The sequence below is a fragment of the Erpetoichthys calabaricus genome, chromosome 1, assembly GCF_900747795.2.
Source record: "Erpetoichthys calabaricus chromosome 1, fErpCal1.3, whole genome shotgun sequence".
In the NCBI taxonomy this organism is placed as follows: domain Eukaryota; kingdom Metazoa; phylum Chordata; class Cladistia; order Polypteriformes; family Polypteridae; genus Erpetoichthys; species Erpetoichthys calabaricus.
Window position 1 is genome coordinate 163,154,783 of NC_041394.2, and position 22,413 is coordinate 163,177,195.

Genomic DNA, 22,413 nt, shown 5'->3' on the forward strand with positions numbered 1-22,413 from the left:
ACATACAACAAACAACTCTGTGTTTTGCAAGTGTCTCCTGTTTTCTGTGTTCAAAGTGCGTTCAGTGTATTTCCTTTGACCAATTAACTTGTGTTCTTGATTTTGTGATGTAAGTAGTTGAAATGTCAATGTGTTGTATATACTGTACATATATATATTGTTTATAATTGTGTTTTGCTGGTAATTTTATTAAGATGTGGTCTTATGTTTACTCTTGATGTGTTTTAGGAACATTCAAGACCAGAATACGAAACTAAATTAATACAGAAGAAACAGAGGAAAGCTAGAAGTCACAAGAGAATCAAGAAAGAGGTATGTCTCCCATGTGTTTGTCACCCTTAGGATATTGTGTTTCATGTTATGTAACCTGTTAATCACATAATCCTAAATAAAGAACTGGAACATCTTGTAGATATGCAGAAAATGTTTTTAGAGTATTTTTTCTTTGCTTTCTAGAACATTGCAATCAATTTTATCAGACTTAATGCAATAAATACACTTTGCACTTTACCTGTGGAAAAAAAATATTAATTTTTGGAAGTTTTCTCCCTTTCATTTTTTCTGACTATTCTGGAATGCATTTCAATTTGTTAACTGTATGTACTATAACTATATAGGAAAAATACCTTTATTTTTCAGTTGATTATCAGAGACAATTTGTATGATAAAAATATAATTTTCATTGCAATGACTTAAAATTTAAGGCTACACAAGTTTTAAAGGCTATTACAGAATGCTTTTTAAACACAGAAAAAGACTGGTAAAGTTGATTTGCTTTTATGCTTTATTTGTTGATGTAAAATGTAGTAATAAAATTGTATTTCATTGTTGAGGTGTGTTAACAAATGTGAAGCTCACAATGTACTTACATTTCTGAAAATAAAAGTTAGTAAATAAGAAATGACTGAAACAGTCAATGTTGTGTTTAAAGCTAGGAAAGTAGCAGCAGTTATGTACCTATTTGATCAACAGTGTTTAGATAGAAAATGATTGCATACAAGAGTATTGCACATTTTGCTACATAAGCAAGAAGTCCACCTGGACAGAACTGGAAAGTCTATGCCTGTAGTGAGGATGGACTTTGAACATCTGAGCAAGACCCCTGTCCAGGAGACTTTCAACTCTCACCTCTGAAAGAGCTTTTCCTACACCCGTGGTGTTTCTGGGAACATAAATTCCATATGGACCTTGATCAAAGCCTTCATTGTAAAAGCGGCAGCCAAGAGTTGAAGGCCATAGGTGCCTCTCCAGGTGGCAACCCAAGGACGCAATGGTGGACAACAGAGGTGAGGGATGCCATCAGACTAAAGAAAATACAGTAAGTCTTCCGAATATTGTTAGCCCAGGAAATTCCTGAAGAAGCAGAGGAGTAACGACAGGCCAAAAAGGCTACAGCCTAGGTGGTCAGGGAAGCAAAAACCTGGATGTGGAAGGAGTTTGGAGAGACCATGGAAAGCGACTGTCGATCAGGCTCAGAGGTTTTGGCAAACTGTCAGATGGCTCAGATGGGGAAGGCGGGGCTTTACCCGGGCTGTTCTCATAAGGATGTAGTCTGGTGGTGAAAGAAACGCTTTGAGGCAGTCCTGAACCGACAGACATACATTCTGTGGAGGAGGCAGAGGTAGAAGCTGATGGGAGTTCAATGCCCATTTCCTGAAAGGAAGTCATTGAGGTAGTGAAATAACAGTGGCAAAGGCCCCAGGGGAAAATAAGATCTTCCCAGAGATTCTGAAGAATCTGGACATTGTTGGGCTGGCATGGCTTACATGCCTTTTCAATGTGGCGTGGTCATCAGGAGCACTACTCCTGGAATGGCAGACCAGGGTGGTGGTACCCGTTTTTAAAAATGGGACCAGGGAGTGTGCTTAAACTATCATAGGATTATATTCCTCAGTCCTCCCTAGAAAGGCTTATGTCAGAGTACTGGAAGGAAGACTCTGTTCAGTCATGGATCCTCAGATCCAGGAGGAGCAATATAGATTCCATCAAGGATGTAGAATAGTAGCCCAGCTCTTTATCCTGAAGAGAATCCTGGAGAGGAATGGGACTATGCCCAATCAGGCTACATGTGTTTTGTGGACTATAACTGTGTTCCTCGAAGAATTCTGTGGGGTGGGTGCTAGGAGCATAATGTGTACTGGGACCTTAGTAAGGGCTACTTGGATTACTTGCATAATCGCAGAGAGAGCTGTGTCAATATGTTCAGCAAAAAACACTACCACTTTTCTCAGTGGGTATGGGACTCTGCCAGGCCTGTGCTTTGTCTCTTATCCTGTTTGTGATTTTCATGGACAGAATATCAAGGCACAGCCAAGGTGGGGAGGGATTCCAGTTCAGTGATCACATTTGCTTCACTACTTTTTGTAGACGATGCAATAGTTCTGTTAAGTTCATTAGGCTATAAACTCCAGCACACATTGGGATGGTTTGCAGCCAAGAGTGAAATAGCAGGTTTGAGACTCTGTACCTCTAAGTCTAAGGCCATGGTCAACAGACAGAAAAAGGTGGACTGTCCTATCCAAGTGGGAGGTGAATTGCTGCCTCGGGTAGAGGAGTTTAAATATCTTGGTGTTTTGGTTATGAGTGAGGGGAAAAGGAATGGAGAGATTGATAGACAGATCAGACCAGCAAGTGCAATTATGCATTTGCTACACTGATTTGTAGTGGTAAAGAAGATGCTGAGCCAGAAGGCCAAGCTCTCAATTTACCAGTCGGTCTCCATTATATCTCCCTCATCTATGGTCATGAGCTTTGGGAAATGACTGAAAAGACAACATTCTAAATACAAGAGGCCAAAACGAGCTTTCTTTGCAGGATGTGAAGGCTTAGAGATTGGGTGAGAAGAACAGATATCCAGGAGAGGCTTGAAGTAGAACCACTGACCCTTTGCTTTGAGAGGAGCCAATTGAGGTGGTTTGGGTATCTGATTGGATGCCCCCAGGATGCTTATCTGTGGTGGTTTACAGGCACAATCAGCTGGGAGGAGACCCTGTAGTAAGACTGAGAATCCGCTGAGAGGATTATATCTCTCAGATGGTCTGGGAATGCCTTGGGACCCCACAGTATGAGTTGACAAGTGTGCAGTATGCAGTATTTCTACTGAGCAAATGGTAGCTATATATGTTACAGAAGAAAGTAATGCCTCACACATTTTTAGGTAAGAGAAAGTCCAGATAGCTTTTCTTTAAAAATTTTAAGGTGAAATTCATACACTGAGCATATGTGAATCTAATGATGAGAATGTTATGGTGGATTTATATTTCAACCCATGTCTGTCCATGAGAGGTTCTGCATGTATATCTGTCAGTTGAAATGGAAGTGTTAAACTTTGATGTCCTTTAACTAAAATTTTTTTTTGCACATCTGTAAAAGGTGAGTTTGGTTACAAGTTAACATGGTGTGTATTGAGGAGGGCAATAAATAATTTGATCAATACAAGCTGATAACATCAAAGTTAACTCAAGTAAATTTAGAAACAAATTTCACAGTCACAGAATGTGAGCAAACTTTCACATAGATTTGCACCATACACAGACTTTATTGGAATACTTGCCTATTGTTTGATGAAGTTTCTCATAATATTTCACAATGAAAACAGTTAAATATACAACACAAAATGTGAAAATCTGCAAATGCCAAAGGAAACTGTGATTTTCTGTCAGTGCATACGTGTCTTACAGGTAATGTCTTTGTTTATGGCCTTGTTTGTTAACTGTGTACAATTTATGAGCCTACCCCTTTAAGTTTAATACCTGTAGTGCTCTGCAGTCCCCCTGATTGGTAAATCAATGCAGAAAGGAATATAGGACAGGAAGAAGATCTTGTGCCTTGTGCTGTATTTGCTTGGCAACAATAGTATGAGCAAGCGAGTGAGTAAGTAAAAACCTTTACTTTTTTTAGTTTGAGAGGGGTGAATACCTGCTATTGCATCAGTTTGAAAAGCAGAGTGTTAGTAAGCATTTAAATGGATAAGGGGTGTGACAGTGCTGAAAATTAATGAGTAGTACATTTCTTATTTGTTTAAATATGTTTCATTCTGGAAACCATATATTGTACAAATACATCGTACTAGTATCTAATGAATTTCTGGTTGTAGCACTCACTCCTGGTTGTGTTCTCTAATGGCACATATTTTGTAAATGTAAAACACAGAAAAATTAGAAATAATGCAACTTTTACATACATATAAACATGCACATCTTTTTAAATAAACAGTAGGAAAATCATGAAAATATCTATGTACTTTTGATCACCTAGTCCCAAAACTGGAATTTACAAAATAATAAATTAACCAAATGAATGGTTAACAGATAATTCAACACACATGTTGCTATCATACTAAATAATTTTCCTGAATAATATGGTAAATTCCTACACTTTTTTCTGGAATAACAGAAAACTTTACTAATGGTATAAACTCTCTTATATTACCTTTCTCTTTTCTTCAGCTTGCAGCATTGCTAGTTTTGTGCCAGTTTTTTTCAAAATTGCTTCTGTAATATCAGTTTTAAAGAATTTAGCTTTGGCCTGGGCAGTCTTAGCATTCTTGTCCACATCCACATTTTCTTTCTAGAACTCTTCAGGGTGATATAGCATCCTGTTGCAACAGCTGTTTATATTCCAAAACCATATGGATCCATTTCAGTGTGACTTTAGTGTGCAGCACAGTGGCGCAGTGGGTAGCGCTGCTGCCTCGCAGTTGGGAGACCTGTGGACCTGGGTTCGATTCCTGGGTCCTCCCTGTGTGGAATTTGCATGTTCTCCCCGTGTCTGTGTGGGTTTCCTCCCACATTCCAAAGACATGCAGGTTAGGTGGATTGGCGATTCTAAATTGGCCCTAGTGTGTGTGTTTGTGTGTGTCCTGCGGTGGGTTGGCACCCTGCCTGGGATTGGTTCCTGCCTTGTGCCCTGGGATTGGCTCCAGCAGACCCCCATGACCCTGTGTTCGGATTCAGCGGGTTGGAAAATGGATGGATGGATGTCAGTAGATTAAGTGCTGATAAGAACAATATTTTTTAGACCTTAGGACAGCATTTGTTATAGGTGAACAGAACATTTTACAGTCTGGAATAAAAAAAGCATACACAATATCTCTAGTGCTACACTTCACTGTCTTACTTCAGGGGTGGGCTGTCAGCTTGGCAATAGCAGGCCACACAAAGATCCATCATTGTCTCTCAATTTTTTTGTAGCAACACTCATACCCTTGGGCATGTTATGTGTAATTTTTCATTTAATTGTCATTTTTATGCAGAACAGACTAACATTTATTTCAGTGATTTCACAGTTCACAACCTGTTTTGAAGATATTAAATGCTGGAAGGAGTTAGATGACCCTAGATGCCAGCTTTTTATTTTCTCACAGGGAACTAGCATTCGTAAATCTGTTTTGCCAGTAGTCTCTTCTACTTATTTTTCTACTTCATTTGCCTCAAAGTTCAGTTCCCACTGTTCTAATGTTGACTTGAACCTGGGTGCAAATAATGTTCAGTATTCCCCAGCTTTCCTTATGTTTAAAAGATAAGCTTCTTCCATGCCTTGTTACTAACGTACTTAATTTATTTATACTTTATTATTAACATCATTGAAATTGTTTTGTTCTTAGGTGTTACAAGTACATGACAAAAAGTATTTGTCTGGTGAGATAGAAAGGAGACAGAGGATTTTAAAGAGCAGGAGCTTTATCACATGTCAGTGCTGCTGGGTTTGTGAAAGAGAGAGAGGTGCAATGGATGTAAATTTGGCAACCTAAAATGACAATAGATTTCTTCTCCACAAAATTTTTTTAAAACCCTATGTATGACAAAAAAAATAGTCAAGAGAGACAGCCCTCTTTGATATTAGAACATTAGAAAAATTGTGATGAGAACTGGCAATTAAGTTCAACAAGTTACTGAATTCTTTTTTCACCTAGATTGTCCAAAATATTATCAAGGAGAAATTTGAAGTTCCCTTCTATGCTCCACACTACTTGGTAATTTGTTGCATTTATCTATGGTTCTTTGCATGAAGAAAAATTTTAAAACATTTGTGTAAAATCTGTCCTTAACAAGCTTCTAACCCTGCCCCCATGTTCTGGTTGAAGAATTAATTTTAAACTAACAGCGGGAATCCATTGTACCAATTCCTTTCATAATTTTAAACACTAATTCAACTGTTAATCTCTATTTTCTTAAAATAAAAGGTTTAACTCCTTCAATGTCTTGTAAAGGCTCATGCATGAAATCAGCCTAGTTGTTCTTCTATGCACATTCTGTAGTGTAGCAATGTCTCCTTTGTAACATGGAGACCAAAACTGAATGCAGTTCTCCAGTTTAGTGCTCACTAGTATGTTATAGAAGTATAACTTCCTTTCACTATACTCTTCACATAGTGATATATAACTTAACATTCTATTAGCCTTATTGATCATTTCTGTACATGGTGAGGATGCAGATAGTGATAGGTCCACTGTGAGTTCTAGGTCTTTTTCAAGTTTCAGACCTTAATATTTTTATTCCCTACATATAATATTTTACAATTACTTTACATTAAATTTAATATACCACAAATCTGCCCAAGCCTGTACACTGTCCTTCTGTGACAATTTGGTTGACTCCACATTATCTAATTTTCTACCTTGCTTGGAATAATCTGCAAACCTAACTAGCTTACTTATTATATTTTTGTCCAGTTGGTTTATATATATTAAAAAGACCAGCAACACCAGCACTGACCCCTAAGGGAAACAACTTTTAACATCACGTAATTCTGAAAGAGTTCCCCTTACTATAACCCTTTGTTTCCTGTGTTTTATCCAATTGTGTACCCACCTACACACCTCATCTTGAAGTCACAGTTCTTTTAGTTTGATCATGTGATACCTAATCAAAAGCCTTTTGAAAATCAATTTTAATTACATTTAAAAATTAAATTTAAAAATTGAATTAAAATTTAAAATTAAATTTAAACAATCTGTGGTGGGTTGGCACCCTACCCAGGATTAGTTCCTGCCTTGTGCCCTGTGTTGGCTGGGATTGGCTCCAGCAGACCCCCGTGACCCTGCGTTCGGATTCAGCAGGTTGGAAAATGGATGGATGGATGGATGGAATTTAAACAATACTTTTCATATGTTTTTGTTGCTTTCTCATTGAACTCTGATATATTAGCGAAACATGACTATTCCTGTCTAAATTAATGTTAAGAATTTGCTATTAGTCCTGTTCTGGACATGTGCTGCCTAATCTTTTCCTTAATAATTGTCTCTATTAATTTACTTGTGGTTCACATTAAGCTTATTTGTCTATAGTTACTTGGATCAGACAACAGGATATCATTTTTGCTAGTCTCCAGTCTTTAGGAATTTCCATCATTTTCTGGAAATATGCATCAAGAGTATATACAGTGTACAATACAGTACAATACAGTTTATTTTTGTATAGCCCAAAATCACACAGGAAGTGCCGCAATGGGCTTTAACAGGCCCTGCCTCTTGACAGCCCCCTAGCCTTGACTCTCTAAGAAGACAAGGAAAAACTCCCCAAAAAAAAAAAACCTAGTAGGGAAAAAATGGAAGAAACCTTGGGAAAGGCAGTTCAAAGAGAGACCCCTTTCCAGGTAGGTTGGGTGTGCAGTGGTTGTCAAAAGAAGGGGGTCAATACAATACAATACAAAACAATACACAGAACAGAACAAATCCTCAATAAAAAAATAAAGAAATTTATAGAGCAGAATTTAACAGTAGATGATATCACATAATAAGATTTAGATAATTTTAGACTCCTGGAGACCTCATCCATCAAGCTGCCTCCCCCATTTGGCCATTCCATGGCTGAAACAGTGTTGGGCCAGCCAATCCGAAGAAAGGACCCCTCTTTCTCACGATTCCTGCGATCTTCCATCAGGGATGACTTTACCTTAGGCAGGCAAAACAACTTGGCAGGTGGGCCGTGGCACCAAGTGCCACATTTGAGTACCGAGAAGAGAAACAGAATAGGTGAGGGTTAGTATCCAATTCTAACTATCATGGTACTTATGTTTTAGTGCTAATGACTAACAACAGAGATGCAGTATGTACAGTTAATCAGCAGCTCTAGTCAGGATATGCTAAACTGAAGTAGTGAGTCTTCAGCCGGGATTTAAAAGCTGAGAGCGAAGGGGCATCTCTTATAGTAGCAGGCAGACCATTCCACAGTTTAGGGGCCCTGTAACTAAAAGCTTCCTTGGAACCATAAGCAGACCAACATCTTGAGATCTTAATGTGTGCTCTGGTTTGTAAGTCATGATAAGTTCAGACAAGTAAGCTGGACCTCGGCCATTTAATGCTTTATATGTTAAAAGAAGGATTTTGAAATCTGCCCTAAACTTAACCGGGAGCCAGTGTAAGGAATTAAGAACTGGAGTTATGTGTTTGTATTTTCTTGTTCTTGTAATAATTCTTGCAGCCGCATTTTGGATTAACTGGAGGCTGTATAAAGAACAGTTTGAACATCCAGTGAACACTGCATTGCAGTAGTCAATCCTACTAGAGATAAATGCATGAATTAATTTCTCAGAATCCTGTTTATTTAGAAAGCGCCTTAATTTCCTAACATTTTTAAGATGGAAGAAACATGTTTTGGACAACTTTGTAATATGCGCTTTAAATGACATGCTAGAGTCAAAGATAATTCCTAAATTGCGGGCTGACTCAGTAAAATTAATTGGGATTCCAACTGAGTTAAATGATGACAAAATATTGTTATGATCAGCGTCATTCCCTCCAACAATTAACATCTCTGTTTTATCTGTGTTTAAAGACAAGTAGTTCTCATTCATCCACTCCTTTAATTCGCTAACACACCTAATTAAAGACAACACTGGAGAAACTTCATCTGATTTAAATGAAAGGTATAACTGGGTGTCATCTGCATACGAGTGAAAATTAACATTATGTTTCCTAATGATAGATCCCAATGGAAGCATGTAAAGTGAAAACAGTAAAGGTCCCAGTACTGAGCCCTGCGGGACACCATATTGAACTTCTGTGTATAATGATGGAGTACTGTCAGCACATTTCTTTACATATTGGAATCGATTTGATAAATAAGAACTAAACCAAGCGAGCACGGTGCCTGTAAGCCCAACATCACTTTCTAGCCTGTGTAGTAAAATAGAATGGTCGATGGTGTCAAATGCTGCACTTAAGTCCAACAACATAATTACAGTGGAGTTTCCTTCATCGGAGGATATCAGAATGTCATTTACAACCCGCGTTAGTGCCGTTTCTGTACTATGACCAGTGTGAAAGCCAGACTGGAATTTCTCAAATAAATTGTAATGCGTAAGGTGTGACTGAAGCTGATTGGCGACTACTTTTTCTAGTATTTTAGAGAGAAACAGTAGATTTGAAATAGGCCTATAATTATTTAGTATGTGTGGGTCTAGGGCTGACTTTTTAAGTAATGGTTTAATGACTGACACTTTTAGTGTATCAGGTACTGTGCCATGCAATAATGAACTACTGAGATCAGTGTGTATTCACTAACTTCCTTAAGCACTGTAGGATAAATGTTACATGATCCTGGCGATTTGTTTTATTCCAGCCTATTTATTCCAAACAGTACTTCTTCCTTTACAATTTCCAAACCACTTAGTACCTCCTCAGTGGTCCCTGTTACGTTTGAGAGGCTATCAACTTCTTCACAACAATGAACTTCATTAGCATTTAGGTTCAAAGCATTGGCTATTATGCTGTCTGAATATTCTTGCTTGCCTTTAGTGTTCCTAACACCTTTGAACTCCTCGTTGACTATTCTTTTACTGTTTAAATAGTGAAAGAACATCTTTGGACAATTTTTTGCCATTTCTGACATATTTCTCTCCAACAGCCTTTTAGCCTTCCTGAAATCCCCTTTATCATTATGATGTACCATACAGTTAGTGATGGAGTTGTTAGTTCAATACAGCTTTGCTTTATATAGATGTTTTTTCCTTTCTAACTTACTTTTTAGCTAAACCATGAAGTTTAATTTCTTACTGAGTCCATCTTTTGATTTAAATTTGCCATGCATTATATATAAAGCACTGTCAAACCTAAATTACATCTTCTCAACTGTTTCCACGCTTAAAAGTTTGTCACAATTTATTTAGGTTTTTTTGCATCTCTTGAAGATATTACAAACTGGCATGTTCCTTACTAAGCTCTTTTTTCCCAGTCACATTGTAAAAACTACACACCTTCTGACTAAGTAAGTGTTTGAGATGAAGGGCAGCTCTAAACTCTATCCCAGGGTTGCTTCAATCTAAGCCTCAGAATCATTCCCAGGATAAGAATTGGCATTTTGTTTACAGCAGTGACACTGGAGTAGAGCTACATATATTAGTCTTTGGTGTTTCTGCATTATTGTACCCTTAGTTTTCACAAGAGGACAATGTTTCTAAAGCAGTTGTCCTGTTGCCTGTCTGCATAAAATGAAAACAACCCCTACTCAACCAAGTGGAATCCTTGCTGCAGCCCTCTTCAGCACCTCTTTGTCCACTTGGTCATCAGTCACATGAGTGTAATGTAGTAAATTAAAGATAACTCATGCTGGAAGAAATTAAGACAATTGAATTATGGATCAATTGGAAAATAAAAACTTAATTTTACAGTGTTCCTGTTGAAAATAATGAGTAATCAACATTTAATAATAATTACTGACACCATTTTTCTTACATGAAGTACCTAACGGAGAAATCTTTAATATTAATAGTTAATTAGGATCTGTGGTTATGGAATCACATGAAATACATGCCCAGGTTTAAATCCCGTTGCTGATACAGAATACCCAAAGCTAAAAGTTTCTTATCTATGAACTTTTAAAAAGATCTCAATAACCACAATGTATGAAGAGTATGCTCTAGAATATATCTATACTAATAAAAGGCAAAGCCCTCACTGACTCACTGACTGACTGACTCACTCATCACTAATTCTCCAACTTCCCGTGTAGGTGGAAGGCTGAAATTTGGCAGGCTCATTCCTTACAGCTTACTTACAAAAGTTAGGCAGGTTTCATTTCGAAATTCTACGCGTAATGGTCATAACTGGAACCTGTTTTTTGTCCATATACTCTAATGGAGGAGGCGGAGTCACGTATCGCATCATCACGTATTACGCCTCCTACGTAATCACGTGAACTGAAAACAAGGAAGAGATTTACAGCACGAGTCAAACGCGGGAACGAAGGTAAATGATGTTAATTGTTGAGTGTCTTTTAATACTGTGTAAGCATACATATTAACACATGTGCAATTAAACGTGTGCATTTACGGGGTGATTTCTCAGGCTTAAAAGCTCGCCTTTTATTAAAAAGGTAAATGCAAACTGTTTTCATTCTGAAGGGCACAAACCACGTTAGATTTCAGCCGTTAAACGCGCAAAAATGTCGGTACACCAGATAAATAAGCGCAACATATTATCAGTTGTATTGTATGCTTACAATACATATAGAAATGTGTTAATCGTTAACTAATATTATGGGATGGTGTTTTTCGACTCGCGCCTTGATTTAAACGATTGCATGTCTTGGTGGGTTTGCGTAGGTTATTGTCAATATCTTTACACCTCTTTTTAAGACTTAATTTAAAAAGGTTTTCTTTTCTTCTTAATTAAAATTTAAAAGCAATACTTCACCGCTGCGAAGCCCCTCTAGCGCTGACGTCCGAGGTTCGATTACCGTAAGCGAGTGCAGTGAGTCTGTACGCCTGATGAGCCAAGAATAAGGGGGAAACACGTGTCGCGTACTCTTTGCATTATTTGACAGTAAACTATTTTCAACCATTCTATGATCTGCTTCTCACAACTGAAGGCACCATGGCTGATGTTACCTGACTTGCTGGCCAACCATAAGTGTTACCTGGTAGGTAACCACCCACTCACTTCACTCCCTTACGGGAATCGAACCTCGGATGTCAGCGCTAGAGGCGAAGCCCCTAAAATTGCGCCACGGCGTGTGGTTCGTTTATTTGACAGCATGTAGATTGGGGTAATTACATTTACGCCATTCGTAGTCTGATTCACAATCTGATTGTATGGGTGGTTACCTACCAGGTAACGCTTATGGTTGGCCAGCAAGTCAGCTCGAAGTGGTCACTCGAGTGAAGGCAGCTTCACAAAAAAACAGATCCTTAACAAACTGTTATTGGTATATTTTCCCTCAATTTAAAAAGGTTTTCTTTTCTTCTTAATAAAAATTTAAAAGCAGTACTTCGCTGGTGCGAAACGCGTGGATTTGAGCGACTGACGCATACAGACATATTCATGAGTGCTGGTACTTCGGAAAGAAAGCACCATGTAAACCTAAAGTTTAAATTAAGTTCATAGACCTACAAAAGGTTGCCATTGATTTGAGGCAAGATTGCTTTTCTCCTGTACAACTATACATTGCATTCTCAAGAATGTGCTTGCACGGCTTGGTCATATTACAACCGGAGTGCTGAACTGACAAAGTGGTATACAAACAGAACTATAACAATCGTAATAAACAAACAAAAAAAAAAAGCGAAGAACCCTTGGATTTAATAAAAAGGCTCCTTCCTTGGCGAAGCAAGGAAAAAGGAAGACCTTATATGGCGTTCGTTTATAAAACAGCGGAAAAGCTATGTTAAGGCTGCTTCACAAAAAAACAGATCCTTAACAAATTGTTATTGGGATATTTTCCCTCAATTTAAAAAGCTTTTCTTCTTAATAAAAATTTAAAAGCAGTACTTCGCGGGGATTTAGATATAGATATATATATATATATATATATATATATATATATATATATATATATATATATATATATATATATATATATACAGTAGATGTATATAGAGATATAGATATATATAGATATACAGTGATCCCTCGGTATATCGCGCTTCGCCTTTCGCGGCTTCACTCCATCGCGGATTTTATATGTAAGCATATTTAAATATATATCGCAGATTTTTTGCTGGTTCGCGGAATTCTGCGGATAATGGGTCTTTTAATGTCTGGTACATGCTTCCTCAGTTGGTTTGCCCAGTTGATTTCATACAAGGGACTCTATTGGCAGATGGCCGAGAAGCTAGATTGCTTACTTTTCTCTCTCTCTTGCGCTGACTATCTATGATCCTGACGTATGGGGATTGAGCAGGGGGGCTGTTCGCACACCTAGACGATACGAACGCTCGTCTAAAAATGCTGAAAGATTATCTTCACGTTGCTATCTTTTGTGCAGCTGCTTCCTGAAACGACATGCTGCACAGTGCTTCGCATACTTAAAAGCTCGAAGGGCACGTATTGATTTTTGACTGAAAAACAAACTCTGTCTCTCTCTCTCTCTCTCTCTCTCTCTCTCCCTGCTCCTGACGGAGGGGGTGTGAGCTGCCTCCTTCAACAGCTTTGTGCCGCGGTGCTTCGCATACACTCCTTTGAAGAGGAAGATATGTTTGCATTCTTTTAATTGTGAGACAGAACTGTCATCTCTGTCTTGTCATGGAGCACAGTTTAAACTTTTGAAAAAGAGACAAATGTTTGTTTGCAGTGTTTGAATAATGTTCCTGTCTCTCTACAACCTCCTGTGTTTCTGCGCAAATCTGTGACCCAAGCATGACAATATAAAAATAACCATATAAACATATGGTTTCTACTTCGCGGATTTTCTTATTTCGCAGGTGGCTCTGGAACGCAACCCCCGCGATGGAGGAGGGATTACTGTACATATATAGATATATATATATATATATATATGTATGTATGTCTATATATATATATATATGTAAGCTTATAAGTACTGCCTTACTTCTCTTTAAGAAAGGAAGATACTTGATATAAACGATTCCATGTCTTGGTGGGTTTGCGTAGCTTATTGTCAATATCTTTACACCTGTTTTTAAGACTTATTGACTGAAACGGGCTTTCACGAAAAAAGTTAGGGCTTTGCTACAGGATACACCTTCCACAAGTTAAGGAAGTAAAAATAAAAGTATATATTTCTGTTTTATTTAAACCTTTTAAGTTCGTATGCATAGCCCCATTTGGCTGTTTTAGTTTTTTTTTTCTTTCTTCAGTAATATTTAATCTCCTTAAAGAAAAAGAACATATGCATTTTACTTTTTTTGTATCTCTTTAGTAATATTTTAGTGTAAAAGGATAACCAGTATTTAAACCTTTTATGTTACTTTATAAATTTATTTTACACAATGTTGAAAAATTAATAAGAAAGCTGCATATTTTGGCAGCTGCTGCTTTAATTTTCAATGAAATGAAAAAAGCTCTCCAAGAGAAAACGTCAATGAAGAAGAAACAGTTTGCACTATCTAAAAAGGAGAAACACTCATTTATAAAGGTTTGCTGCAGATGACTTAACTGAAAATAAATGAATAGTTCCTATGTGTATAATACATATTTATCTATTTTACTTATGCCTTTATTCCAGCAACTTGCAACATCTGAGGTACAATTTGTTACATTACTTTTGTTTTTTGCAGCACAGGCAGGTGAAGTGACTTCCTCAGGGTCACACAGTGGTGTCAGTACCAGGATTTGAACTGACAAGCTCTGGATTTGCTGAAATATTACTGAAGAAAGAAAAAAAACGAAAACGGGCAAATAGGGCTATGCATACAGATGTCCATCCATCCATTATCCAACCCGCTATATCCTAAATACAGGAGCCAATCCCTGCCAACACAGGGCACAAGGCAGGAAACAAACCCCGGGCAAGGTGCCAGCCCACCGCAGGGTGCACACACCCACACACACCCACACACCAGGGACAATTTAGAATCGCCAATGCACCTAACCTGCATGTCTTTGGACTGTGGGAGAAAACCGGAGTACCCGGAGGAAACCCAGACAGACACAGGGAGAACATTCAAACTCCACGCAGGGAAGCGAACCCGGGTCTCCTAACTGGCACCTTTCACTGTGCCACCATGCCGCCCGCATACAAACTTAAAAGGTTTAAATAAAAAAGAAATATATACCTTTATTTTTACTTCCTTAACTTGTGGAGGGTGTATCCTGTAGCAAAGCCCTAAGTTTTTTCATGAAAGCCCCTTTCAGTCAATAAGCCTTAAAAACAGGTGTAAAGCTAAACTTGCAGCACCACTATTCAATTACACTTGCCTAACGCCTCTCCTAAGGGGACATACTGTGGCATCTGGGCATCAGTCAAAGCACCAATCACAGGCCCGATTAGAAAGCGGGAAGCTGTGATTTGTCGTCTCCCTCCCATGTAACAATCACAGCCCGTGTTACAACGCACTATGTATGTATGTATATATGTATATATGAAGAGGATGGATGGATGTATATGTGTGTGTTTATGTATATGTGTATATGTATGTGTATATATATGTTGATATGTGTATATATATATATATATATATATATGTATATATATGTTGATATGTGTATATATATATATATATATGTATATATATGTTGATATGTGTATATATATATATATATATGTATATGTAGATATGTGTATATATGTATATATGTATATGTATATATATGTTTACATAACCTCTTTAACACACTACTTCTCCGATGCGAAGCTATACATATATATATATATATGTGAATGTATGTATGTATATATGTATGTCTTTATTTATATATATATATATATATATATATATATATATATATATATATATATATATATATATATATATATATGTGCTGTGGTGGGTTGCCACCCTGCCCAGGATTATTTCCTGCCTTGTGCCCTGTGTTGGCTGGGATTGGCTCCAGCAGACCCCCGTGACCCTGTGTTCGGATTCAGCGGGTTGGAAAATGGATGGATGGATATATATGTGCATATATATATATATATATGTGTATATATATATAGATATGTATATATTTATATGTATATATATGTACATATGTATATATATATGTAGATGTGTAAATTTGTATATGTATATATATGTATATGTGGATGTGTATATGTATGTATATATATGTATATGTAGATATGTGTATATGTAGATATGTATATATATGTATATGTATATATATGTTTAGATAGATAGATAGATAGATAGATAGATAGATAGATAGATAGATAGATAGATAGATAGATAGATAGATAGATAGATAGATAGATAGATAGATAGATACTTTATTAATCCCAATGGGAAATTCACAACATAACCTCTTTAACACAATACTTCTCCACTGCGAAGCACGGGTATTTTGCTAGTACATTAATAAGTAGGAAGAGCACAGACAGAAGGGGGGTAAGGTCATGTGTATTGGGGGCATGTTCAAATTGTTCTACCATGATATGGATTGGAAGAGAAATGAGGATGGGATTAACTAATAGGAACAGTAAGTTAAGAGTGTTTTAGAGGTGAAAAGAGTGTCGGACAGAGTGATGATTATGAAGCTGGAAATTGAAGGTGTGATGATGAATGTTGTTAGTACATATGACCCACAAGTCATATGGGGGTGTGCAATGGATGAGAAAGAAAATTTCTGGAGTGAGTTGGATGAAGTGGTGCAGAGTGTACCCAAGGGAGAGAGAGTGGTGACTGGGGCAGGTTTCAATGAACATGTTGGTGAAGGGAACAGGGGGGATGAGGTAGTCAAGGGATGGGTAGGTATGTTGTCAAGGAGAGAAATTCAGAAGGTCATATGATTGTATATTTTCTGAAAAGGATGAACATGGCTGTTGTGAATACATATTTTACGAAGAGGGAGGAACACAGGATGGTGTACAAGAGTGAAGGAAGATGCGCACAGGTGGATTATATCCTATGCAGGAGGGTCAGTCTGAAGGAGATAGGAGACTGCAAAGTGGTGGTATGAGAAAGTGTAGTTAGGCAGCATAGGATGGTGGTCTGTAGGATGACATTTGAGATCAAGAAGAGGAGGAGATTAAGGACAGAGCCAAGGATCAAATGGTGGATGTTGAAAAAGGAAGACTGTAAGGTTGAGTTTAGGGAGGAGGGAAAACAGGCACTGGGTGGCAGTGAAGAGTTACCAGAGAGGATGGCAACTATAGCAGTAGTAGTAGTAAAGGTGACAGCTCGAAGGGTGCTTGGTGTGACATCTTGACAGTAGAAGAAGGATAAGGAAACCTGGTGGTGGAATTAGGAAGTACAGGAGTTTATACAGAAGAAGAGGTTGTCAAAGAAGAATGGAATAGTGAGAGAGATCCAGAAAGTATAAGGAGATAAGGTGTAAGGTGAAGAAAGAGGTGGCAAAAGCTAAAGAAAAGTCTTATGATGAGTTGTATGAGAGGTTGGACACTAAGGAGGGAGAAAAGGACCTGTACCAACTGGTTAGACAGAGGGATTGAGCTGGGAAAGATGTGCAGCTATACAGCAGGTTAGGGTGATAAAGGATAAAGATGTAAATGTACTCACAAGCGAGGAGAGTGTATTGAGCAGATGGAAAGAGTAGTTGGAGAGGCTGATGAATGAAGAAAATGAGAGAGAGAAGGTTGGATGATGGGGAGATAACAAATCAGGAAGTGCAACAGATTAGAAAGGACGAAGTAAGAACAGATATGAAGAAGAAGAAAGATGGAAAGGCTGTTGTTCCAGGTGACATACCATTGGAAGCATGGAGGTGTTTAGGAGCGATGGCAGCAGAATTTTTAACTAGATTGTTTAATACAATCTTGGATAGTGAGTGAATGCCTGAGGAGTGAAGAAGAAGTGTACTGGTACCGATTTTTAAGGAAAGAGCACTAAAAATGTGATGTTTGCTCTCAGGGTGTTGATGGAGTAGTATAGACAAGGCCAGAAGGAGTTGCATTGTGTATTTGTGGACTTAGAGAAAGCATATGACAGGGTGCCTAGAGAGGAGTTGTGGTACTGTATAAGGAAGTCGGGAGTGGCAGAGAAGTATGTAAGAGTGGTACAGGATATGTATGAGGGATGTGTGACAGTGGTGAGGTCTGGTGTAGAAGCGATGGATGCATTCGAGGCAGAAGTGGGATTACATCAAGGATCAGCTCTGATCCCATTTTTATTGGCAATGGTAATGGACAGGTTAACCGACAAGATTAGACAGGAGTCCCCATTAACTATGATGTATGCAGATGACATTGTGATCTGTAGCGATAGTAGGGAGCAAATTAAGGAGACCTTGGAGAGGTGGAGATATGCTCTAGAGAGGAGAGGAATGAAGGTCAGTAGGAAAAAGACAGAATACATGTGTATGAATGAGAGGGATTTCAGTGGAATGGTGAGGATGCAGGGAATAGAGCTGGCAAAGGTGGTTGAGTTTAAGTACTTGGGATCAACAGTACAGAGTAACAGGGAGTGTGGAAGAGAGGTGAAGAAGAGATTGCGAGATTGCAAGCAGGATGGAGAAAAGTGTCAAGAGTGATCTGTGACAGAAGTATACCAGCAAGAGTGAAACTGAAGGTCTACAAGATGGTAATGAGACCAGCTATGTTACAGTATATGTGTATATAAGCAGGAAACAGAACTGCAGGTTACAGAGTTTCACAGTTGGTAGACAAAGTCAGAGGGGCAAAATTGTGTTGGTTTGGACGTGTGCAGAGAAGAGATGCTGCGTATATCGGGAGAAAGGTGTTAAGGATGGAAGCTGCCAGTTAAAAGGAAAAGAGGAAGGCCTAAAAGAATGTTTATGGATGTGGTGAGAGGGGACATGAAAGTGGTGGGTGTAATGGAGTTACATGCGAAGGACCGCAAGATATGGAAAAAGATGATCCGCTGTTGCAACCCCTAATGGGAGCAGCCAAAAGAAGTAGAAGAAAAAGCACAGACAACTGAATAACCACTTGTATAAAAAATGTTTTTAAACTCATTATACCAAATCTTCTTTAAATATGCACAGCAAGGTAGCAAAAGTAGACCATATCTAATTTTCGGCAAATGCAGCTTAGATTATATGAAAGACATTTCACCCTCACAGACATTTTCACAGACACAGACATTTCACCCACATCAATGTTTTCTGTGAAATGATGAACAAAGTCCCATCTGTCTTGTCAGACAGAATGCAATTTGGTGACTTTTCTGCAACTTTCTGTTTGTGATCATATCTAGCTTCAAGGGCCACATTATGCTATGTAAATTAACTATAATCATGATGTAATAATTATGACTGCTGCCTAGTGCCTTGCTCCCTCACTGATATTTCATTTATTTTTTTCCACTGTGTGTTTTTGATGTCTGTTATTAAATGAAAACATGTATGCTGATCAATATTGTTTAGTGTATTGGGTTGTGATAAACTAGCAAGGAACATGGTTATGGAGTAAACAATCATGTAAAGCAATCATGTCTTGCTCATCAGTTATAGTATACTAAAATTAGTGTCCACTGTGAAAAATCAGATGCTGTGGCTGCTGTTAAAGACTGGCAAAGATATAAGTTGATGAACACTACCATACAACTATGGAGTAAATCCAGGACATGCCTACTCTGCTCACAATCCTGATATGAACCACTGTACCATCCATAGATATTGATAATGCCAGTACATAGTCCTTGGTGCATTGAAGACAAATGTCAAGTTGGTTGGCTTCATTGGACTACCTACAAGAAAAACTCAAAGGAAGTTAGCTTCCTGGAAGACTAAAGTTATTTTTTATCACACAGTACTTTATTTTTTATATTTTATTTTTTGAAGAAAATAATATTCCAAACAAGAATCTAAGTCTAAGGGTGGCACGGTGGTGCAGTGGTAGCGCTGCTGCCTGGCAGTAAGGAGACCTGCATGGAGTTTGCATGTTCTTCCCTTGTCTGCGTGGGTTTCCTCCGGTTTCCTCTCATAGTCCAAAGACATGCAGGTTAGGTGCATTGGCGAACCTAAATTGTCCCTATTGTGTACTTGATGTGTGTGTGTCCTGAAGTGGGTTGGTGCACTGCCTAGGATTTGTTCCTGCCTTGTGCCCTGTGTTGGCTGAGATTGGATCCAGCAGACCCCCGTGACCCTGTTTTAGGATATAACGGGTTGGATAATGACTGACTGACTGACTGACAATTAAGTCTAACTTATACAAAAAAGAAAATAACATTACATACAATCAAGTCAAATTTAATAAAACAAAATTCATCCCCCACCAGAAAGAAAGAGAGGAGTGCAAACAGCAAGATTTTATTTTTATTGAAGACCAGGATTGTCTTTATTCATCAATTTGTGACAATGTCCAGGTGCTTATAGCTTGTATATTTGCTGCACAGTAATGAAATTGAAAGTTAGGTAGTGATATGGCACCTTCTACTTTAGATCATTGTAGAGTCAACTTTTGAATTTGTGGATGTCTTGAATTCCAAATAAATTAGGTTATAATTGAGTTTAATTTCTTAAAGAATGATTTGTTAATGTATATAGGGATACACTGAAACAGATAAAGAAGTCTGGGAAGGATGTTCATCTTGACAGTATTGATTCTCCCAGTAAATGTGAGATGGAGGGTAGACCAACTGGCTGTTGTTAAAGACTAACAATGATATAAGTTGAGGAACACTATCATGCATCCAGTGCTGGTACTAGGTTATTTTACACCTTAGGCCAAGCTTATTAGTGTGCCAACTGACTGTTCATTAGCTAATCGGTGCAGCTGGGTTTCACCCCCCTTTATGATTTGCCTAATTCGCCTTAAAAGTGGGGCCAATACTGCATACAACTGAAGAGTAAATCCAGGATGTGCCCACTCTTTTCACAGAAAATCATGAAAACCACTGTACCATGCATAGATATCGATGGCGCCACTGTGTAGTCCTTGCTGCTTTGAAGACAAATGTCAAGTTGGCTGGCTTCTTTGGACTACCTACAAGAAAAACTCAGAGGAGGGTAGCTTCCTAGAAAACTAAAGTTTTTTTATCACATAGCACTTTTTTTGAAGAAAGTAACATTCCTTACAATCAAGTCTAACTTATACAACAAAGAAATTAACATTACATACAATCAAGTCATATTTAACTAAACATAATTCAACCCGCCAAATGAGTGAAAGAGAGGAGAGCCTACAACAAGGTCATAAATTTAAAAAACAACAAAGAAATACTCACACATTATGCATACTAGAAAGCATGAACTTTCACTATTGATGTTTGATTGTCTTCTTTACTTTTTCTTGTTTTTTTATATCATAACATTCAAGGGTGCTCAGGAAATTGGTTAAATCTTTCAATACGCATTTTCAATTTTTGTCACTTTCACCAAAGGTGAATTCTGTTCAGAAATAACAGTGATAATAGAATGTTTTCACAAATATTTGACACCAATGAAAATTCTACCCTCTAGTGTATTTTAACCTATCCATTCATTATGTGGCACTGCTTTCCCTAGTGCTCTCCTAGATTAACAGATGAAACTCCTACCAAATCCTCCTCATTTTTTATTGAGAGAAAAGTGTAACCTACCAAATAAGAAACCTAAACATTCAGACACAATTCCTTTAAGCAGCAGTAGTTCTCATTTTTTAATAATAAATACTATACATGCTTGATTTAGTATTATTACAAAAGAATAACATCTGTTGTGCTTATCTCACTAATAATTTTAAATTATTGAGAAAATATTTTTTATCTTGTTTTCTCCAGTATAGAAACCAAACTTTCCTTGGTAGCATTGTCTATAAAGCTGAAAACAGAGTTAAACAAGATTCTCGCGCACCAGACAGCCAGCCTATGCAAGTAGCCACACTTCTATACACCCCATGGCATTTCAGAGTAACCATTCTAATCTGACTGTCTTTAAAGTTTTGGAAAACAGTCATGTCCTTCAAAGAATCACATATGAGTATGAGAACAAGTAAACTTCAGATAGAGGGCTTATCAAATACCACTTTTAATTTTAGGTTGGATATAGTGGTCTTTACATAGTAATTACAGAAGAACACTAAACTTAAAGTACTTGTCAAAGATACAGTAACACCAAGCCTTTGTGAATGGATTCAGTGAAATAAGTTAAGTGTTAAGTCTTTCAAGTTAAGAGTTTTGTAGTATTTGTAATTCTGTTTATAGACTTTCTAATTTCTTCCCACTAGGTTTTTTTTTTTTTTTTTTTACAAAGGAAGAGATCACTTTTCAAATAAGTTGTTTCAGTTATCAGTTGATCCAAACAGTGAGAAAATTCCCTTTTTCTGCCATTCACCTTCAGTAAGGTTCAAGTGTTCATGCTCTGCAGAGGGTGCTGTTGTTATTGTAGGCTGAAAAGTTCTTGAATAATCACGATACTACAGGAGAATTGTTGTGTTCAATCTGTGCGCAATGTTTGGTGTAATGTTTACATTTGAGTTTTTTAATACATTAAAGCTTTATAATTATTAACATTCTTCAATAAGTTGTTTCAGCTTCCCCAACAGTCTGTTATTTGTAGTGTCATCATGCAAACAAACTTGGTGGCTATTGTGCAATCCAGTTTCTCCTGATGACTTAATACATAATCAAATAAATAAAACATTAAGAATGGTAATGACTAGTATTCTAAAGATTTGA

At 37.6% G+C, this 22,413-nt stretch overlaps 1 protein-coding gene across 3 annotated transcripts in view; it reads left to right on the forward strand.

Annotated features, from left to right (window-relative positions):
- The window catches only part of LOC114652500 (anoctamin-2-like), a 406,460-nt gene that overhangs the window by 251,963 nt on the left and 132,084 nt on the right, over window positions 1–22,413 (forward strand). For all 3 annotated transcript variants that reach the window (XM_051920300.1, XM_028802904.2, XM_051920313.1), the window contains one exon: window positions 229–312. In XM_051920300.1, the coding sequence (XP_051776260.1) occupies window positions 229–312 (84 nt within the window). The remainder of the gene's footprint in view (window positions 1–228; window positions 313–22,413) is intronic.